The following is a 21,184-nucleotide window of genomic DNA, read 5'->3' on the forward strand; positions in this document are numbered from 1 at the left end:
TGGGTGCACGGATGGCAAAACGTCACTTTTTCGGTCTCCAAGCTGATAGTCCATGCTGCTGCAAACGTCGTCGAACTGTCCGTGCAGATGGCTGTTGTCTTGCAAACGTCCCCATCTGTTCATTCAGGGATCGAGACGTAGCTGAACGATCCGTTATAGCCATGCTGATAAGATGCCTGTCACCTCGACTACTAGTGATACGAGGCCGTTTGGATCCAGCGCGGCGTTCCGTATTACCAGCCTGAACCCACCAATTCCATATTCTGCTAACAGTCATTGGATCTCGACCAACGCGAGCAGCAATGTCGCGATACGATAAACCGCAATTGCGATAGGCTACTCCTGACCTTTATCAAAGTCGGAAACGTGATGGTACGCATTTCTTCTCCTTACACGAGGCTTCACAACAACGTTTCACCAGGCAACGCCTGTCAACTGTTGTTTGTGTATGAGAAATCGGTTGGAAACTTTCCTCATGTCAGCACGTTGTAAGTGCCGCCAACGTTGTGTGAATGCTCTGAAAAGCTAATTATTTACATATCACAGCTTCTCCTTCCTGTCGGTTAAATGTTGCGTCTGTAGCACGTCTTCTTCGTGTGTAGCAATTTTAATGGTCAGTAGTGTAGATATACGAAAAAAAGTCCCACCATGAAAAAAATATCCTTGTCGAATGGAAATCGGTAGAAGTGGCATACATGTACAGACTAACAAATGATTACAATTTCTGGAATATTGGATGATTTTTTCAAGAAAAAGATTTTTAAAAATTGTGCTAGTTCTATAAGGGCTCCGCTTTGGGAATGATATATAGAACCGTATAAGTGTGACAAAGCTACAGAATAACAGTTTAACATAACGTTCATCTGAAACGTTCAGATAATTTATCACTTAGCAGACATATTAACAATTTACTCATTCACGTACTCATGGAGCGACATAATCAATAGCTGACATTTATTTGTAGCAGTACTAAGCGTAGAGCCTCGGGCTAAAGTGCAGTGAAGCGAAGCTTTATCACTAATTGTAGAATACAATGGTTCAAATGGCTCTGACCACTATGCGACTTAAATTCTGAGGTCATCAGTCGCCTAGAACTTAGAACTAATTAAACCTAACTAACCTAAGGACATCACACACATCCATGCCCGAGGTAGGATTCAAACCTGTGACCGTAGCGGTCGCCCGGATCCCGCATGAAGTGCTTAGAACCACACCGGCCGGCGAACCCACTAACGGAAAATGAGTTTAAGAATGGCTAAAATTCTTTTAGGTAGGAAAGTAAACTGTCGGAACTTGTGAATCAATTGTCAACAAGCATAACTGAAAACTGGTAATGCAACAGGTGATGGCAAGTTTCTGCAAAAAGTTGAGCATTAATGACGACTAATAGCGACACAGTTAGTAACTCTCTATTCTGCATGACATCACAGCTTGCCTTTTAGTTCGATTTAAGGCTTCGCTGGTTTTATACAATATATTATTTTTTAATCTGTCACTAAAACGCTGTTAAAATTTTCTCTTCCTCCTTAATTACGTTATGAGGCCGTCGAGAAAATTTTTACTTTCATTTTAGCTTCTCCGATCTTTGATAAAACACTTCTGGAAGCTTGATTGACTTGTTGTACAAATCGTTACTGCAACTAGTAGGAGCAGCTGTCACGAGTTTCACTTTCATTCTAATATGATATCAACATGCATACATAGCGTAGCTGTCTGAGTCACATTTCGAAAGGCAACCAAATTAATGTGGCGTCATACTTCGATTAAGTTTAGTAGATACTTTCAATGTCGATTTCCGACAACTTCATAAATGTGACTGTAGGCTTTTCCGGCGTAAACTATTGATGAAGGTTTCTCGCGTCTCCAGCCGGGTGGTAGCGTTGATATCTCGCGACGTTTTGGGAAGTGTCATCATACCCATCTTCTGGCGAAGATGGGTAGTATGACACTTCTCGAAACGTCGCGAGATATCAACGCTAGCACCCGGCTGGAGACCCGAGAAACTTTCATCAACTTCTTAAATGTTGCTAAAACTCTGTTCTGATCAATGAAGTTTAAGTTGTGTACATGCACATTTCAACGAATTTTTTAACAACACTTGAAGAAACGAAATGCTAGTGACGACTGTCAGCGCAGGGATGAATATAAAGCGGGGGCAACTAAGGCGGAGCAGAGGAGAGGGGTGTGGCGCTGACCTGCTGGTGGTGGTGCTCGTGGTGGTGCTGGTGGTGGGTGGGCGGCTGCTGCTGCGGCTGCGGCTGCGGGGGCGGCGGCTCGGTGTGCACCACCTGGACAGGGCCGGGCGACGGCACCTGCGGGGGCGGGTTGTTCTCGGCGTCGGACGAGTACTCGGACGTGGGCGGCGTGAGCGAGGGCGGCGGCGGCGGCGGCGGCTGCGGCACCGGCTCGTAGTAGCAGTCCGGCGGGGGCGCGCCCTCCTCCACGTGCTCCACGTGTACGACCTCGTGGACCACCTCGTGCACCTGCATCTGCATCTGCATCTGCATCTGCATCTGCAGCGGCACCGGCACCGGCTGTGGCTCGTGGATCAGCAGCTCATGCGGATGCTGCTGCTCGTCCGTCACCTGGTACAGTATCTGTCGGCAACAGCGAAAGCTGCGTTATCACAATCATCGATTTAAGCAAAATGATCACAGTTTGTGCTAAGAGCTCTTAATTGTTTTCTTCCCGTTGTTGTGAACTGTACCTCATCGGAACTTTCGCGAGGCAACCGAAATGTTTGATGCCGAATAAATTGCCAGTAGACTTCTTACATAAACTTTATATTCCGTATCTGTAAATTTTTCTGAACATAGTTGACTACCAAGAAACTATTTTTATATTAATATGTTTTATTATTCATATCGATCCATTTCGTAATATCGATCTTGAACATGAAAATTAGTAAACACAATAACTAATTGACAATTATTGTCAAGTTAAACGGTCAAAAAATAAATTTACAGTAAATTTAACATTCTTATGTTTCAGTTTTCATGTGGACTAAATTTCAGTCTTCATTTATAATTCTTCCAATTGTACTATTTAAGTTGAAAATCATTTCATTAAATAACCGGAAGCGTTTATTTTTCATATTGTCAAAATCTGAAATTTTTGTTAGTTACCATTAGGCTTGTAAATATTTATGTAAATAATTATTTCCCAAAAACACACTATTAAAGAAACTTGAAAATAGTTTCAATTAAGACAGTCAAATTATTACTAACTTGGACCACACCCTGTTATACAAGACACTCGAAGCTGGACTCGTAATATATAATGTATTTTTGGTGGGAAGTTGGTCAGAGGTGCGTCGGACAGCGTAAGATAGCGTTACGATGCTGTCAGAAGGTCCTTCGTAGCCATTGAATTTGGTACGTGAGGTTATCTGCTCGACTGTGTCTTTGTCTAACTCAAGAAAGTTGCATAACGAGTATATGAAAAGTGTTGCTTTAACATGAGTCAAAAGCATATAAATAAATGAACAAAATAGATGAAACCAATATGATGTTCCAGCACCCCGTCATTTCAGCAACCCTGGACTAAATCTTCCAATAGGTTATATAGGAAAAAAGGTGCCATGTCAGATGCTGAGACGAAATTTGCAATATAAGTATCATCTAGCTCCAAATATAATGATTCTGCTCTTACTAAATTATTTAAGTGTTGCTTATACTGTTAAAGTATAACGCAGTAATTTTTCTTCGTTATATAAGATCAATAAGTAAGGAAAAGCTGGATACTGCACACCCATAAATGTCATTTTCTTCATGTATGACTGCAGAAGACTGTTAAGTGGAAGGAACAAGCGGATGGTTTATGTAAAGTAAATATATTTGATGACAATGTTATGCATAGAGAAGGCCGTAATGGATGAGTATGAGACGGGCGACATAAGATTGCGAGAAGAATTTGACAAGACACGAAAAGACGAAAATCGAAAAACTACCTCTAGAGTAGGCGACATTTCCTCAGAATTATTAAGATCCTTGGGAACGCAAGCCATAATAAAATTGTTCCATGTGATGAGCAACACATATGAGACAGTGTAACTACTTACAGAGGTCTAGAAGAATGCAGCTATTCAGATATAAAAAAAGCAGGTGCTGATTGGTCTGAATATTACATGGTTGCAAAATACTGATACGAACTGTTTGCAGAAGAAAGGAAAAGTTTGTTGAACCTGACCTCGGGGAAGATCAGTTTGTTGAACCTCCAAGCGTGGCAATACTGACCCTACAATTTAACTTAGAAATTAGGTTATGAAATGCAAATCTTCATTTAAATAGTTTGTGGATTTAGAAAATGCTTTTCACTGGACTACACAGTTTGATATTTGTAAGTTACCAAGGATAAATACAGAAAACCAAAGGGTATTTACAATATTTTACAGAATTAAGACTACAGCTACAAGACTCGAAGATATGAGGCGGTGTAGTGGTTTAGAAGCAAGTGACACAGGGTTGTAGCGCAACCCCTGTGTTATTCAATCTGTACATTAAGCAAGCAGTAATGGAAACCGAGCTGAAGTTTCACAAGAAAATTAAAGTTCAGTGGGGAGAAACAAAAGCTTTAGGTTCGCCGCCGACACTGTAATAGTGTCAGAGACCGCAAACAACGTGGAAGAGTAATTCAACTAAGAGGGCAGCATCTTGAAAAGGGACTACAAAATAACATAAATTACAGTAAGACAACGGTAGTGGAATGTTCCCCTTGAGAATTAGATTACGAAATCAGACACGAAACATAGTGGGTGAGTTTTGCTGTGTGGGGAGCAAATTGACTGTCGATGGCCGAAGTATACTGGACATGCGAGGGCTAGTCGGAATATATGATTCTATCGGACGACAATGGAAATCAGAGTGAAAATCGGTAGAACCTTTGCACGGATCCCGTCGATCGCGTCACGTCATTCGTTTCGCTTTTGAGATGCAGTGTCTCCCGTCGGTTATGAGGGCCTGGTGAGAGATTTCTCCTGGCTACATGCAGCCCACATTACGTTTCCATCTTCATGACAAATCTCGGCCGAACACTGCAGGCACAATAAAAATGCCCTTGCAGCGTTTTCGAATAGAACAATACAGCCCATAGTTCGCTCCCACTGTGTTTCGTGAACTGCTGGCTGCGAAGACAACACTCTGGCAAAGACAAGAAGTTGCAGAGCAGAGTAGAGAATTGGCACAAAGCACAGGCGGCTCGTTTCTTTGACAAGGGTATTGGAAAATTGTTCCACCGCTGTGACAAATGTACACGCCGTAGCGGCAACTATGTAGGAAGTAACTGGAAGTTTATCTAACTGTTGTAAATAAAACATTTTTCATTTTCACAGTGGTTTCCATTTCGTGATTAATGGGACCCTACTTTCAGAGTAGCACTCGCGCACTGCAGACTGGTGATAGCAAGAAAATCGTAACTGGAAGAGAGAAATTTTTTAGCATCTAATATAAATTTAAGTGTCTGGAAGTCTTTACTAGCGTGGAATGTAGTCACGTACAGAAGTGAAACACGGATAATCTACTCTCCAGACAAGAAGGGAATAGGAGTTTTGGAAATATGGTTCTACAAAAGAATGTTAAAGACAAAATCGATAGATCGATTATGTAATGAGGTGCTACAGAATCGAATTTGGGATAAGAGAAAATGCCAGGACAGGTTTACTAAAAGAAGAGATTGGTTAGCAGGACGCTTCCTAAGACATCTAGGAATTGTCAACTTGCTTATGGAAGGAAATGTGACTGGGGAAAGACGACGGCTCAAATATCGTAAACAGAGTCAAATGAATGTATGTTGCAGTAGTTATTTGGAGATAGACTTGCTCAGAATACACAAGAGTAGAGAGTTGCATCAGAGCGGTCTCCGTACTGAAAACCTTGAAAACAACATTGAGTTTTCTGTAATATGCGTTATAGTGAACGTAACTGTGATGACTGCAAAAAGGGGGCTTCTTTGTTAATATAGCTGCCGAGCTTAATGGCTGTATGTGAAGGAAAAATCTCAACAAATAAACGTTATCACATAACCTTTGTTAATTCGAGAATGATAAGACGTTTGGAGCTTCAGATACATATGCACTTTCTTTCAATTCCGGATTATAACACAAATTCTTCGTCTTGCCAGGGAAATACCAAAAATAGAAACATTATTCACCTGCGGGATCAGAACTGGCTACCTTCAGGTACTACCCCTCTACCATGTGCTAGCTACCTCAACTCAATAGCCTTTAGTCGTATGGTACCAGAGGAAACAAATTTTATTTTCAAAACCCTTCATCACTGGCCTGTTTACTTAAACAAGAAAATGCATCTGAGTTTTCCGTGATAAATCTGCGATGAACGCTAAGATGAAATCTAAATATCCAGGGAAATTCCATGATAATGTTACAAACTTTTACGTATGATGCAAGAAAGTAGCTGTATAAGTTTCAGGTAAGCAAACCTGGTCCGGAAACGAACGGGTCAAAATTTATAAGCGAAAATCTTTGTGCTATCTGTAACTGTGGACCTCTTCTACTTCAAGCTCATTGCTTTCCACATTTTGAGAGGTGATGGTAGAGACCAAAACATGAAAAAAATGTCGGGTGAACATGGGCGCTTAGGTGCATACCTGAAGAGCTATGAACAGTTGTTCATCTTTTTTACTGTGAATCATACCTCTTCTACTGAACAATTGCTCACAGCTCTTTAAGCGTGCATTTTACAGTCCTTGTTTACTCGACCATTTTTTTTTTCTCTTTTTGTCTATACTACCTCTTCTCAAAATGAGGAAAGCACAGAGCTAGCAGTGGAAGCGGTCCCCTATCAGAGATATCAGTGCCATCATGGCTTATAACGTTTCACTAGGTCGTTTCCGGAGCAGAGTCCCTTACCTCCAATTGATACATTTGCTCGTCTTCGTCGTTCCTGCTAGTTTGTAACATCATCCAGGAACACGCCTTGTTTGCGAACTGAGAGGAAGGACTGACAAACGATTACTAACAAGACTCGTTAATTTAATTCATTAACTCGTTCGTCACAGTTAAGACAGTGGAAGAGATGCATTAGTTATGGCAGTGACCAGTTCTATCGCATTTGTTCTTCCAGTAATTTCGATTCTCCTGTTTTGAGCATTCAGAGCAGTAATGAATGAGTGTCAAGTGAACTTACAGTTGATTAGGATAGCTTGTTGAAAACTCACTAGACAAGGGAAAAATGTAGCCAATAATCTCCTGTATAGCGACAGTATTCTCGTATTACATCCAAGTACTGCATCAGTGGTTCTCAGTCTGCTGCCACAGATCATTAACTTCAAATTTCACCGCACTGTTCTAACGGATGTGTTCGTCGTCCGTCCGACATTGATTTCTGCGGTTACATCACTGCGTGTTGCTTGTCTGTTAGCACCGACAATTCTACGCAAACGCCCCTGCTCTCAGTCGTTAAATGAGGCCATATTCTACTGCATTGGCCATGAAGAGAGGTAACGCGTAAAACGTAGTATTACCGGGACACTCTTGACAGTCTGCATCTCGGAATATTGAATTCCCTAACGATTTCCGAAATGAAATGTCCCATGCGTCTAGCTCCAATTACCAATCAAATTTCAACGTCCGTTAATTCCCGACGTACACTCATAGTCACATAAGAAAAGGATCCACATGAATCACCTGAGTGCAAATGACATCTCCGGCAATTCAACACCCTTTTATACTTTGTGCAAGCATAACAACCACCATTTTTATATGTGCATATCGCTATCACATGTCATTTGTCACCTCAGTGTGTAGTTTTAATGGACGTAGGACGTCAAACGGGCCGACTTGGAGCAGGAGAGGCATCACAGGACATTTTAATTTCCAGGGTCTATACTTTTACAAATAAATTCATCAAACGTTGTCAGCATCACCAGGACTATTCAGGATTCACACCCAATGCAGTGGAAGTTCGAAAACATAACAAAATAAATTTTTTTACATGCGAAATTTCATCATTTTTTCACTTACTAATGGCTGCATTTGTTGCTATAGGTACACTTTTCTTCATAAGTTAGAGAGATTCTTCGACGAATTTTGCACAGCATACATACCGTACTCACAGGTGTGTGAAACTCTACAATTCATTTAATTTATGATAAAACGAATGAACTGTTATATTTTAAACTTCATGTTTAGAAAGAAACACTAATTTTATAGCTAATTACCTTAATTTTTACCACAGTTTTTAATAGATTTGGAAAATTCTAGAGTTTCATACACCATTAAGTATGGTTTGTATGCTGTGCAAAATTCATCGAAGAATCTCCCTTACTTATGAAGAAAAGTGTACCTACAGCTACAAATGCTGCCGTTAGTAAGTGAAAAAAATGAAGAAATTTCACATGTAAAAAAAAACCATTTCGTGTGTTTTCGAACTTGCACTGCTAAGAATTTGCATTCTGAATCCTTCCTGGTCATGCTGACAAAGTTTTATGAATTTATTTGTTAAAGTATAGACAGTGGAAATGAAAATGTTCAGTGGTGCCTCTCCTGCTCATATTCGACCCGTTTGAGGTGCTACCCCCTTAATACAAGGTAAGTTATGGCTGTATATAAATTAGAAATGCTTGGGAACAGTGTGAGGGTGAAGGGGGCAGGGGCTGCATTGCAACTTTCCAATTCAGTAAAGGGGCGCCGAGTTAAAAACAGCTGCGGCGCGACAGACATGCGACGAGGGTGCGCGCCGTGGTCACCTGTGTGGGCGGCGAGTCCGGGCGGTACCAGACGGTGGTGTAGGCGGCGGGCGAGGGCTCGGGCGTGGGCTGGTCGACGATGTAGCAGGTGGTGGCGCCGGGCGCGGGCAGCGGCGGCAGCGAGCGCGACAGCTCCAGCAGGTCGTGCGCCGCCGCCGTCTCCTCGGCGCTGCGCATCCGGAAGATGGGGATCCCCCCATCGTGCGTCAGCACCTCCTGGTGGCGCAGCGGCGGCCCGGACTCGCAGCCGCCCGCGTTCTCCTCGGGGCTGCCCGGCATGAACTCGTGCAGGTAGCCTGCGCACACCGCACACCGCCACTAGTAAACGCTACTGTCCTCCAAGAGTTCACTTACCTTACAAGAGAACAAAAATGTCGACATCAGTCTTTTCAACCATTAAAATTACCAAAGTATGTCACGATCTTATATTTTCAGTAATACTAAATGACCAACCATTTCTAAGCAATAATTTTCATTTTCCAATTACGACATTTGAAGAAATAAAATAAGCAGTGATGAAGGTGCACTGGACCGCGGCTAATTATAAACAGTGCGTCTCTGATTCAAACTTGATCAACCCTTTTGACGTGCAAGTTGCTTGCTCCCTCAGAAAAATTGTTCAAATGGCTCTGAGCACTATGGGACTTAACATCTGTGGTCATCAGTCACCTAGAACTTAGAACTACTTAAACCGAACTAACCTAAGGACATCACACACATCCATGCCCGAGGGAGGATTCGAACCTGTGACCGTAGCGGTCACGCGGTACCAGACTCACGCGCTCAGAACCGCACAGCCACACTGGCCGGCTCGCTCCCTCACCCTGACTCAGATTTGAAGGGAAAAACTGTGCACTATGGTAAGAATTGTGAAATAAACAGTCCTAACAAACGAGTCGAGATTGTGATCCATACGGAAATCAGTGGTAATAAAGGGGATTATAGTGTTCATCTACCTACTGATTTTAAAGATAGGTTTGTTTTATTGCTATAAAATTCAAGAACAAGAAAATAGTACAGTATCTTCCCCAAATCGATAGAGATAAAAGAAAATTTGGACACAAAATCCTTGCAATAAATTCAAATAAGTACAACAATTGACTGGCAAAGTCTGCAGTATAAGGGTAGAGAAAAGGATCTCGTAAATAATCCGTGATCCAGCGAGATAAATCTAATATGCGATTCTCCATTGGACGTCAAAACTGCATCCACGTGGCTTGGGGCAAAGGAAATCACTTGCAGGAACTGAAAATGCCTGAATCAAGAGTAAGCTATCGAAGACACAGAGAAATTTCAAAACAAGGTCCCATTAATTTTAAAAAGAAATGCGCCTACATCCTGCTCGCCTATCTCATTGCCATTCGTCCTGGCAGCGCTATCTTACCACAGTTATTTGTCACTAGGCCGGGAAACAAATGCCGCAGCCGAAATCTCTAGAACGAAGACCACTATCCAAATCTCTTAATCGCGGGCTCCTAAGTCGAAATCCAAATTTCTGATGTCGAAATCGATGTCTCGGATGCCGAATCCTAAACCTATCTGTCTACAAAACCACTCACCTCGGAGTTCTTTGTACAGAAGTCACCAAAATCACTTGTCTCTCAATCATATGTTTGTATTTTGGGCTTCCAGTGGGATACCACGTAACATAACTTGTTCTATCAGCACCGGAAAAGTTATTTCGCTACTAGCCAATCTCTTACTTTTCCAAGTTTAGCAAAGTTCTAACAATTCGGTGGAAAATAACCGCTGTCGAGAAAGGTGCAGCGTAGACCAAAGTGAGCAAAATCTGTGTTTGCTTTTCTACGAAAATGGCTCCCAATCTCCAACCATATCCACTTTCTTTCAGCGCCATCCTGTCACCGTGTGTGGCGCTCTTTTCTTCAGTAATTGTGTCAACAAACTCCATGGTCAAACGACAGAAAGTCGCGCGCCCGCTTTTTCCGAAGCGCGTAGGACGTTCTGCACTCAACAGAGTCGGTGAGAAGTTACCTACCATTACAGCCGCTCTCAGTTCTTTTACAACCAGCGTCCGGTTTGCGGGTAGCAAGCACCGTGGAAGGCAATTTTGGTTGGATGAGACACAGCGTAAAGAAACACAAAGGTCTGACGTAGCTCCAGCTATTGTACGTTGCTGCAGGCTGTTTTGTGCTGCTCGTCCGCTACATAGTCTTCAGTTTCTCCGGGACACCCACCCTACTGCACCACCGTGGTGCCTTCAGAATAATGACCTCTCTCGACAACAGACCTATAGGCATGGACTCTCCATGCGGCAGGGAACCAGCCTGACAGCGAAGTGTTTGGCGATCCTAAGATAAACATGTGTGCATGTGCCGCTACACAATCTTTTTAAGACAAAGGGCTCATCTGTATGACTAGTCACCATGATGTGGTAAAGGTGTGTGGTTCTATTTCTCTTTAAGTAATGTTAAGGTTGTCTGAGACAGGGCGCTATGTAAATATTGCATTGTCTCAACACACGAAAACATTAAGTTAACAATGAGAGGCAGATAATTCCTTACATCGTTACCAGCCAACGGCGAGGACAAATCTTGAGTTGGAGTGTTACAAAGCTTCTGGCTCTCTGATCTTGTGAAGAGCTAGTAAGTGATGTGTACATATTACCTTGTGATGAGAGAAGAAAGATCTGTCAAAGGGGTGCTGAACCTAGTTTGTTCGAGAAAAGTGACTGATAAAATCCCTCAATGCCTGAGACATTACTTCTTTATTTAGTTATTGATTTGTGTAACCTAATCAAATTAGGGTGTTCAGGTCCTCTCTTACTTGTGACTAGGAACTATACACATCTAAAACTATTTCAAAACTTTCTCATTTCCTGTGCCTCCGTGTGACAAAACTATGAGTATCCGCAACATTATAGTATGCACAGCTAAAACAGCCAACACAATAATAATAGTAATAAATAGTAATACCAACTTACATGAAGAATAGCAGTAATCACTTTTATCACTTTCAAGCCGTAATTAAATCATCGCAGACAGAGGAGATTATGCTAGAGGATAACATTCGGATATCAATGATAGTCGCTGTTAAGAAACAGAAAGCAGACTGTTTCAGGAGAACACTCTAGACTCTGTAACAACGGGTAGGGTGGAGAGGGTAGCTGACTAGAGCGAATTGAAATAAATTGTTCTTTTGATAGGAAATGAACCGTTAAGCCTCCTTTTAAGTTGTAATGGCGAGTAATTTGTCAGAGATTCTGAGGAAGATAGTTCCACCATCACATTGTCGATACAAAAAATAATTTTGAGGAAATGATTCTATTGTTTGCTGATAGTGAGAGCATTTCGTTTTTCTGCTATGCAGTTCTTGTTGAAAATAAATCACTTCTACGAATTATCCGATTAACGGAAAGGAACTTGCCTGCTGCGCAGCACGCATATCTTAAAACAAATCGATGAAAAAACCTAGATATTCGTCTGATAAACCACAAATGGAAAAATCCTTACCTTTTTAAGTAAAATCTGGAGCTGCTGGTTTCAAATTTTTATTAATAATGCTGTCTAGCTGAAAACCTGTTTTTGGAGACTTGGCAGTGCTATCAAGAGACCATACAAGCTGGCCCCTTAGAGAGAGAGTAAGATAATTCATAACGATCCTGCTCCAACCTGAATTCGAAGGCAGCACCAACAGAGTGGACGGAAATGTCATTATGGACGCGCACGTGTTAACCTTTCAAGCGCAACTGAAGACAAAGTGTAAGAAATTTAGGACGGATCCTCGGAAACCAAGACGAAGAGCCACTCAGCTCTTGTATTTACCAACAACTGCGTGGGAGATTCTACAAAAACTGTTGTTGTAGGTCTACTACAAATTTCAAATGGCACGCTGGCAGCAATATAATGATGCCCTGAGTGCGATCACGAGCGTATCAGCCATTTACAGCGATTATCTTGCGTTTACTATCGATATAACACCCAAGTAAAAACGTAAAGGATTTACCGTTTCCATTAATTGTTCATCATTACACCGCTTCCAGCCACTGAAATACACATCGGAAGGAAGGAGAAAATTGTTGAATAGCATCTGCAAAACCGATTGTAAAAGATGATCTTCCTTATTACCGTAGCCTGTATTATTAATTTTTACTTGTTGATTATCTCTGAATGAAACACAATTTTCGTGCCATAAATGTTTCGCCTTTATTCTCTGCAAGGCGTCTTCCGTGGCCTGGAATATGTACATATTTTTACTACTTATTTTACATTTTGAGACAGTGTATATATAGGTTATAAACAGTTCTGGTGGTTGTTGTAATTAGTCGGTCGACAAATAAAAATTAACAATATACCGTAATACTTCACGCAGCTGAGGAAGACAGGACCACAAAATTTGTAGATGATGTGTCCTCGTCATCTGTCTGAACGAACTGCCTTATTTTTCAAAATTGATCACCATGACCAAAGACTTAACGGGTAAATGTGAGCGGCTACGTTGCAAGAATGAAGTGCAACGTAAATGAAGTGCCAAATTCATCTCACTCTTCAATGTACCTGCTCGCGAAATCTTTCAGCTGTACGTATTAACAGGACAAGTGTTTGGCAAAACTGTATCGACAGTCCTAATGTAATGAACGCGCATCTACATCTTCCTCTCAGATCTATGTAGGGGGTTGTCAGAAACAGCCTGAGGAGCTTGCAATCATGTTGACACGCAGGTTGTGATGAGAAATAATTGTTAAGAAAAAAATTCGGTATGTTCCACCATCTACGCATTAAGTGGCACTGAAGTTAGTCAATCAGCGCGTTGCATGAGACAGTGTCACCAAAAGTGCTCTTCGTTTGGGTTAGTAAAACTGAACAGGGAACGATACAAAAATTAACATGGGGTGGTAGAAACCGAGCCAAAGGCTGCGCATTTTCGTGTGATATCATCTACGCTATGCGAACAACTGATTGAAACTAACTGTATCTGGCTGGGCCTCTTGGATTTACACGTAAAATGACCTCGGTTGCTAATTTCAATGAGCATTTACTCGGAAACGGCGCAACGTACCGATTTTGTCTCATCAGTTATTTCTGAGCACAGCCTACATTGCAAAACCCTCACAAGCTTTTCAGAATGTTTCTGAACAATACCTTTGTAAGTGTTCTGAACCGGCGCTAGTGGTAGTGGCATTGTGTTGTTACATAGTCGTATTAAATTTTAAAAACTGCCAGTGACGACAAATTGTACATGTCCGCTTACTTCAGCCATCGTGGAAGTCGTATACCTATAATAAACATTTTACAGCAAATGTGTTCTCTAAAGTTACTCATAAGAAATAAATTACTAATTTAGAACGGAAATCAGGGCAGAAAAATAAAGATATTTCTCGCTGGAAGATGCAATCAGGAATATAAACAATTAGCTTAACATCCATTAGTTAATATAGTGGGCAGTGAACTCATGATTGTAACATTCGTGAGAGATCAGTTATTGGCAGACGTCTTGTAAACTAGGTGAACGTGAACTTCTTGTGCTTTACTGTGTGGCGTATGGTTACATTTAACGGTGACAGTAACAGGTAGGATCTATACTACGATATAAGATGGCCATATTCATACAATGGTGATGACACTGTTCCAGAAGTGTAATGCTTTAAATTTCTATTCACTATATTAAAAAGGGCATACGTGTTATTTTTGGACTTTAAGTCCATAAAAAAAATCTCCTTCATGGAGTAACATCGAACAGTGTTTACTTTCATTGACAGAAAATTTGTTCAAAAAGTCATACTCGATGTGATTTGCGTCATGACATTCGATATTTGGAGCGCAAAATCCTGGCGTTTCATGGAAGTGCAGTGTCTGGATAAGTATTCCATTACAAATGGCCCACTCCTGCCATTCGCGTTCCCGTTTGCGAACAGCGGCCGCAGAACAATGAAGTTTCCTTTTAATACCTACTTCACTGAGAGAGCCTGTCAACAAGCGAGAACTTATCGCACGGAGCGCCCTCTGCACCGGACTCGCTACCGCCCGGCCGCCAGCTGGCCGCTTTAGCCAGATCGACAGCTCGGAGTGCACAGTAAATCCGGGTGGAGCGAGGCAGCGCTCCGCTATTTGGTTCGGCTGCCGGCCGTCCTCTGTAGCGGCTCTTAAATCACCGTTTTCACATTTATCTCCCCGCCGGAGTGCGAGGCTATAAATCAGCCGGTCCAAACTTCATCTCGGATCTGATTTATAAATTAACTGTGCAGAGCGAAATACATTATCGATACACGAAACGCACCGGTGGCGTGACGTTGTATAGAGATGTACCAGCATAAAGTGGAAATCCAAAGCAAATACAGTCGATCCACCGCTATCGATTAAAATGGCTAAGACTACTACGGACAATTTGATTCGGTGCTCCGCACAGTATTAACGCAGTTCCTATTCAGTATGGTATACTTAAGTTGACTCAGTTATTTTATAGTAGTCTGCCCCGGTAGCTGAGTGGCCAGCGTGACCAACACCGACTCGAAGGGAGGCCTCGGCGCTTGTTCGTGACGTCACGTCAGCTAGGCGCAGCGAACGCCAAGTCTGTTCCAGGCATACTCATAATGGTGGTGTCTCCCTCTCTGACACACGAAAATGTGAAACTATTGGCGGTAGTTGACCAACACACAATGTTCTGAGAGATTTCTGCAATCAATTAATTGTGCAATTCATTACACTTCTTAACAAATGGTGTACTCCTGAACTTAAATTTCCACCTGTTTTAAGGATTGACATACAAACACAATTTCATGGTCCAGCAGCAACAGAATTCTTGCTTATTTACCTTATACGTAAATACGATTGTACACGTTGGGGGAGGGGGTGGGGGACACAAGAAGAGGCAATAGAGAGATAATTGTCTTATCAAATAAATTTTTGTATCTTATAAATTTCTCCTTTCAGTTGCAAGAGGGGAATATTTATCTTTTCTGATGTACATGTTTAAAAAAGTTTAAGCTCAGCAGTATTTTCGAGATATGAAGCTTTTCTGTCTCCTGTTTAGAATTCCTCTCGTTGAAAACGACTGTAATCAAATGACTGGCAACAGTTGGACATTTACACATGTAAATTAGTTCACATTTCAAGTAACGATCTCAAACGAAAATAAATAAATAAAAGAAATGAGTTCACTGTACGGGGGTTGCGGTAGGTTTCGATAACAAAATGGATCAAGTAAATATAGTTTCTAAAATGTAAAATTTCCGAAGCTTGCTATGGGGCAAAGTTCTTCTCATATTGATCTACGTTTGTTTCGACAGGATTCAGTAATAGAGAACTATGATCTTCAATTGTAGCTTTACGATAGTAAGAAAATCTTTCATCTAAATAAAAAGGCAAAAATTAAAACAATACCAAACAGTTTATCCGAAAATAAGAGATTTATAGTGATAAGCACGCCCAGGTGTTTCTGCCTGCAACAGACCTGGCGTTCGCCGTGCCTAGCTGACGTGACATCACCCACAAGCGCCGAGGCCTTCCTTTGAGTCGGTGTTGGCGCGACAGAATGTCATGGCAAGGAGTCCGGGTTGGATTCTCGGCTGGGTCGGAGATTTTCTCGGTTTAGGGACCGGGTGTTGTGTTGTCCTAATGATCATCATCTCATCCTCATCGACACGCAAGTCGCTGAAGTGGCGTCAACACAAAAGACTCGCAACAAGCGGACTACCTGACGGGAGGCCCTAGCCACACGAGATTTCTTAATGTCTGTCCCATTAATTGAATCTGATGATGATATTTTCGAAACGCCTCATTAGAAAGAGTGGTCATAAAAAGACCTGTGGTTATTTTACTATCATTATAGCGTGCACAATAACTATTCCCATGCTCCTATCTGTTATTAAAGCAGCTCGCCGCCGTCGAGTACCACTCCTTGCCATGTTCAGACGGGCTGTTCGTATTCTCTGGCTTTCTCTGGCTGTTCATGCTCGTTGACGACTTTAACTTTCGCAATAAAACACAATATCTCAAAGCACCTGCTGATCACCTCACACATCATCATGTTTTTCTCCTGCATACACATAACTGCTATGAAAATGCAGTCAGATGCAAAATACATTAAGAATTTATATTCACTACGAAGTGGTGAGGGGAATAAATATATTGGATAGGTTTTATACCTGCATGCAGCTGAGAGGAACATCAGTGAGAACACCACATCGGCTCCAGTCTGTTGGCGTTCCGTGGTCAAACAGACCAGCATGATAGGAAACCACACGTTGGGTGTTAATGTTCAGAAAGCTGCGAGTGAAAATGTGTCAAGTGTTTCGGATAGCTCTTTTGTTAAAGTTTCGAGAACATTTCTTCACCGAAGAGTCAAGCAGTATATTGCTCCCTCCTACGTATATCTCGCGAAGAGACCATGAGGATAAAATCAGAGATATTAGAGCCCACACAGAAGCATACCGACAATCCTTCTTTCCACGAACAATACGAGACTGGAATAGAAGGGAGAAACGATAGAGGTACTCAGGGTACCCTCCGCCACACACCGTCAGGTGGCTTGCGGAGTATGGATGTAGATGTAGATGTAGATGTAGATGGCCATATTGTAGCTGTCTCACAGTTCAGGGTCAAAATTGATACAATAATCACTTCCTACAGCCCAGACAAATGAAGCAAATCTACTAGTACTTCTTTATTAGGTAAGATCTAGACTGGGCCTTGGACGGTTTCTAATACTACCAGTTTTCATGAGCGGTTTCTGAGAGACCCACAAGACCCATGATTTTGGGTACCAAAATTACCAGATGTGGGGATGGCAATCCTATAATTTCACTTCGTGACAAATTCTCGAAATTTTCAGGATGTTTCATAAGGTTCTCTTCTCGAGAAAGATACCTTTTTCACTACCATTATCCGTTACCGGCCTCCAGTGGTTCAAAGTTACCGTACTTATGCACAACATCGCAAAACTACACTATGTGATCAAAAGTATCCGGACACACCCAAAACACACGTTTTTCCTACTAGGTCCACTGTGCTACCACCTACTGCTAGGTGCTCCATATCAGCGACCACAGTAGTCATTAGACATAGTGAGACGGCAGAATGGGGTGCTCCACGGAACTCACGGACTACGAACGTGGTCACGTGACTGGGTGCATTTATGTCATACGTCTGTACGCGAGGTTTCCACACTCATAAACATCTCTAAGTCTACTGTTTCCGATTTTATAGTGAAGTGGAAAGGTGAGGAACACGTACAGCACAAAAGCGTACAGGCCGACCTTCTGTTGGTTGACAAAGACCGCCGACAGTTGAAGAGGGCCGTAATGTGTAATAGGCAGGCATCTATCAAGACCATCACACACGAATTCTAAAGTGCATCAGGATAAACTGCAAGTACTATGACAGCATTTGGACAGCCCGAAGGCAAACGGCAAAGCCAAACAGTGAGAAAGACCCATATTTCCTCGCCCAAGGAATCCCGTTCTATTCACGCAAGTTCAGATGAGATCATGATGACTTCTCCTTCGACTGCAGGAGCCCTCTGCTTGTCGAGTTCCTCGAGCGTGAAACCTAATCATTGTGCAGTGCTATGAAGTCACTCTGCATAAACTGCGACTGGCCATAAGGTCAAAATGCCCAGGAATTCTGTTCAACGGAATTATTCTGCAGCACGATGATTCACGCACCCACACTGTCAATCAGACGAAGATTACACGTCAACAGTTTGGTTGGGAAATACTGCAACATCCTCTGTACAGGCAGGATCTTCCACCCGATGATTTTTCTTATCTTTAGCGACCCGAAGAAAGACATACTTGGACGTCGGACAAGGGAGTACGAAAGTAGATGCGGTTGTGCGTCCGTCATCACTGACAGCTATCTACGAAGTAGGAACCAATCGTCTCGTCTCCCAGTGGGATAAATGTCTTAACGCGTATGGTGATTACTTTTGAGTGGAACCATTCCATTGTCGCATTGTGGCGAGTGTTCGGTTTTCCTTTGATTGCCCCTTGTAATATTTTAGTGATTGTTACGGTGATCACAGCGTCAAGAAAACTCGTCTGCACATTTTGAAGTAACGGAAAAACTTCTCTATCACATTATTAAGTCTTTTTCCAATCTCTGTTCCTGAACTGTATAATTTTAATGTCAGGAAAATTTTTGTGGAACACCTTACACAAAATAATTGCTGAGCTCTGATATATTACTCTATCACTGCTTGTGTCCAAAGGAAACTTGCGCTCTACATCAGATACTGTGGCGGCTTCAATAACTGTAGGACGCATATTGCAATCAGTCAAGCGTCTTTCTTACGGGCATGTCGGCTTTCTGTAGTATGTAATAGGCTTTCAGGGACACAGGAGGATAGCTTGATGATTCATGAAGTATCTTTCACCAGCGTTCCTATGAGAACGATGTATTTGTTCCGTTGACACGCGAGAAGTGGACAGAAGCTGAAGGATGACGAAGCGCGGACAGAGAGCGAGACGGCGAGATATCCTCTCACGCGGAGAGACTTGACAGGGCAATCCGCGGGGGCGGCAGCGGGGGCGGCAGCGGCAGCGGGGGCGTGAGGCATGCCTCCCCTGCGGGCCGTAACCTCGCATTAAACTCGCGAGCGCCGCCAACTCGCCCGCATATTTCGGGCGCCCCAAGGCCGCCCTCGCCTCATTCCTCACCCGCGGCGCGTCCGTTCGGAGATGGCGCCATCTCGCATCCCTGTGGTACAAGGAACGCGTGGAGAGAGCGATTCAGCATTTGCCTATCTCGCTCAAGCAGGAGCTTTCCCGTTCCGCTGGTTTCTGGCTACATAGTGCACTTCATACGTTAAATGTCTATGAAGGCATGTACATTAAATGAGAAATATAGGTGCATTTGAACCCGTAAAACCTTCAAAGTTTCATACTGCAACGGCACTTCATATCAACATTATCGTATTTCGTCTCCTAATGTACTGTACTCAACAACGAAAGCTAGTATTCGACTCATTATTTATTTCGAATTTAAAACTTACATATTGTAAGAAATGTGAGTCTTTGAGAGCTCTGTATGATCGATTTCCAAGTGTAATTTTCTTAGTTAGATGGCTATCAATTTTCATAAGAATCCAAGCTTATGGTGAACGGTAAGTACCGCTTCCTTAAAAGATGTAACAAACAGAAAACACAGAAACTAAAGCGGGAAAAGATCTGTCTCCTGAGCGTTCAACAAATATGAAAATCAGTAAGGCAAGAGTAGCAATAGTAGAAAATCTTTCGGAAGACAATACTACTTCCATGTGAACTAAGAAATTTATGTAAGAGAAAACTTCCACGACCTTTATCACTTAGGTAAAGTCATTCAAATCACGTGATCACATTTTCAATGCGTATAATTCTCGTAAATTTCGGACACTGATGTCGGGCATTGTGCTCACTGCGGAATGAGAAAAGCGTCACTTCTTACACAATGTGATCAAAAGTACCCGGACGACTCCAGCAATATACGTTTCTCATATTACGTGCATTGTGTTTCCACCTACTGCTAGCTACTCCATATCACCGACAGCAGTAGTCATTAGACATAGTGAGAGAGCAGTATGGGGCACTCCGCAGAACTCACGGACTTCGAACGTTTTCAGGTGATTCGGTTTCATTTGTGTCATGCGTCTGTACGCGAGATTTCCACACTCCTAAACATCCCTAGGTCTACTGTTTCCGATGTGATAGTGAAGTGGAAACTTGACGGAACACGTACAGCACAAAAGCGTACCGGCTGACCTTCTGTGGACTGACAGAGACCACCGACAATTGAAGAGGGTCCTAATGTGTAATATGCAGTCATATATCCAGGCCATCACACAGGAATTCCAAACTCCATTAGGATCCATTGCAAGCACTATGACAGTTAGGCGGGAGGCGAGAAAACTTGGATTTCATGATCGAGCGGCTGCTCACAAGCCACACATAACACCAGTAAATACCAAACGACTCCTCACTGGGCGTAAGGAGTGTAAATTTTTGACGACTGAACAGTGGAGAAACGTTGTGTGGAGTGACGAATCACGGTACACAGTGTGGATATCCGACGGCAAGTTGTGGGTATGACAAATGCCCCTTGAACGCCATCTGCCAACGTGTGTAGTGCCAACAGAAAAACTCGGAGGGGATGGTGTTATGGTACGGTCGTGTATTTCGTGGATGGGACCCCTCCTTGTTTTGCGTGGCACTATCACAGCACAGGCCTACAGGGATGTTTTAAGCACCTTATTGCTTCCCACTGTTGTAGAGCAATTCGGAGACGGCGATTGCATATTTCAACACGATCAAGCAGCTGTTCATAATGCACGGCCTGTGGCAGATTGGTTTCACGAAATAACATTTCTGTAATGGACTGGCCTGCACAGAGTCCTGACCTGAATCGTATAGAAGACATTTGGAATGTTTTGGAAGGCCGATTTCGTGCCAGGCTTCATTTACCGACACTGATACCAGTCCTCACTGCAACACTCCGTGAAGAATGGGCTGCCACTCCCCAAGAAACCTTCCAACACCTGACTGAACGTATGC

The 21,184-nt window shown here is 42.6% G+C and overlaps 1 protein-coding gene across 2 annotated transcripts in view; it reads right to left on the bottom strand.

The window, feature by feature from the left end:
• Positions 1 to 21,184, bottom strand: part of LOC126343983 (zinc finger protein 628-like) — a 427,045-nt gene that overhangs the window by 19,826 nt on the left and 386,035 nt on the right. For both annotated transcript variants that reach the window (XR_007565158.1, XM_050001985.1), the window contains exons 2-3: positions 8,704 to 8,999; positions 2,196 to 2,597 (exon numbers count right to left, since the gene is read on the bottom strand). Coding sequence is in view for 1 of the 2 variants with exons in the window: in XM_050001985.1 (XP_049857942.1) it covers positions 2,196 to 2,597; positions 8,704 to 8,999 (698 nt within the window). In the remaining variant the exon portion in view is untranslated. The remainder of the gene's footprint in view (positions 1 to 2,195; positions 2,598 to 8,703; positions 9,000 to 21,184) is intronic.

The sequence above is a fragment of the Schistocerca gregaria genome, chromosome 1 (genome assembly GCF_023897955.1).
Source record: "Schistocerca gregaria isolate iqSchGreg1 chromosome 1, iqSchGreg1.2, whole genome shotgun sequence".
In the NCBI taxonomy this organism is placed as follows: Eukaryota; Metazoa; Arthropoda; class Insecta; order Orthoptera; family Acrididae; genus Schistocerca; species Schistocerca gregaria.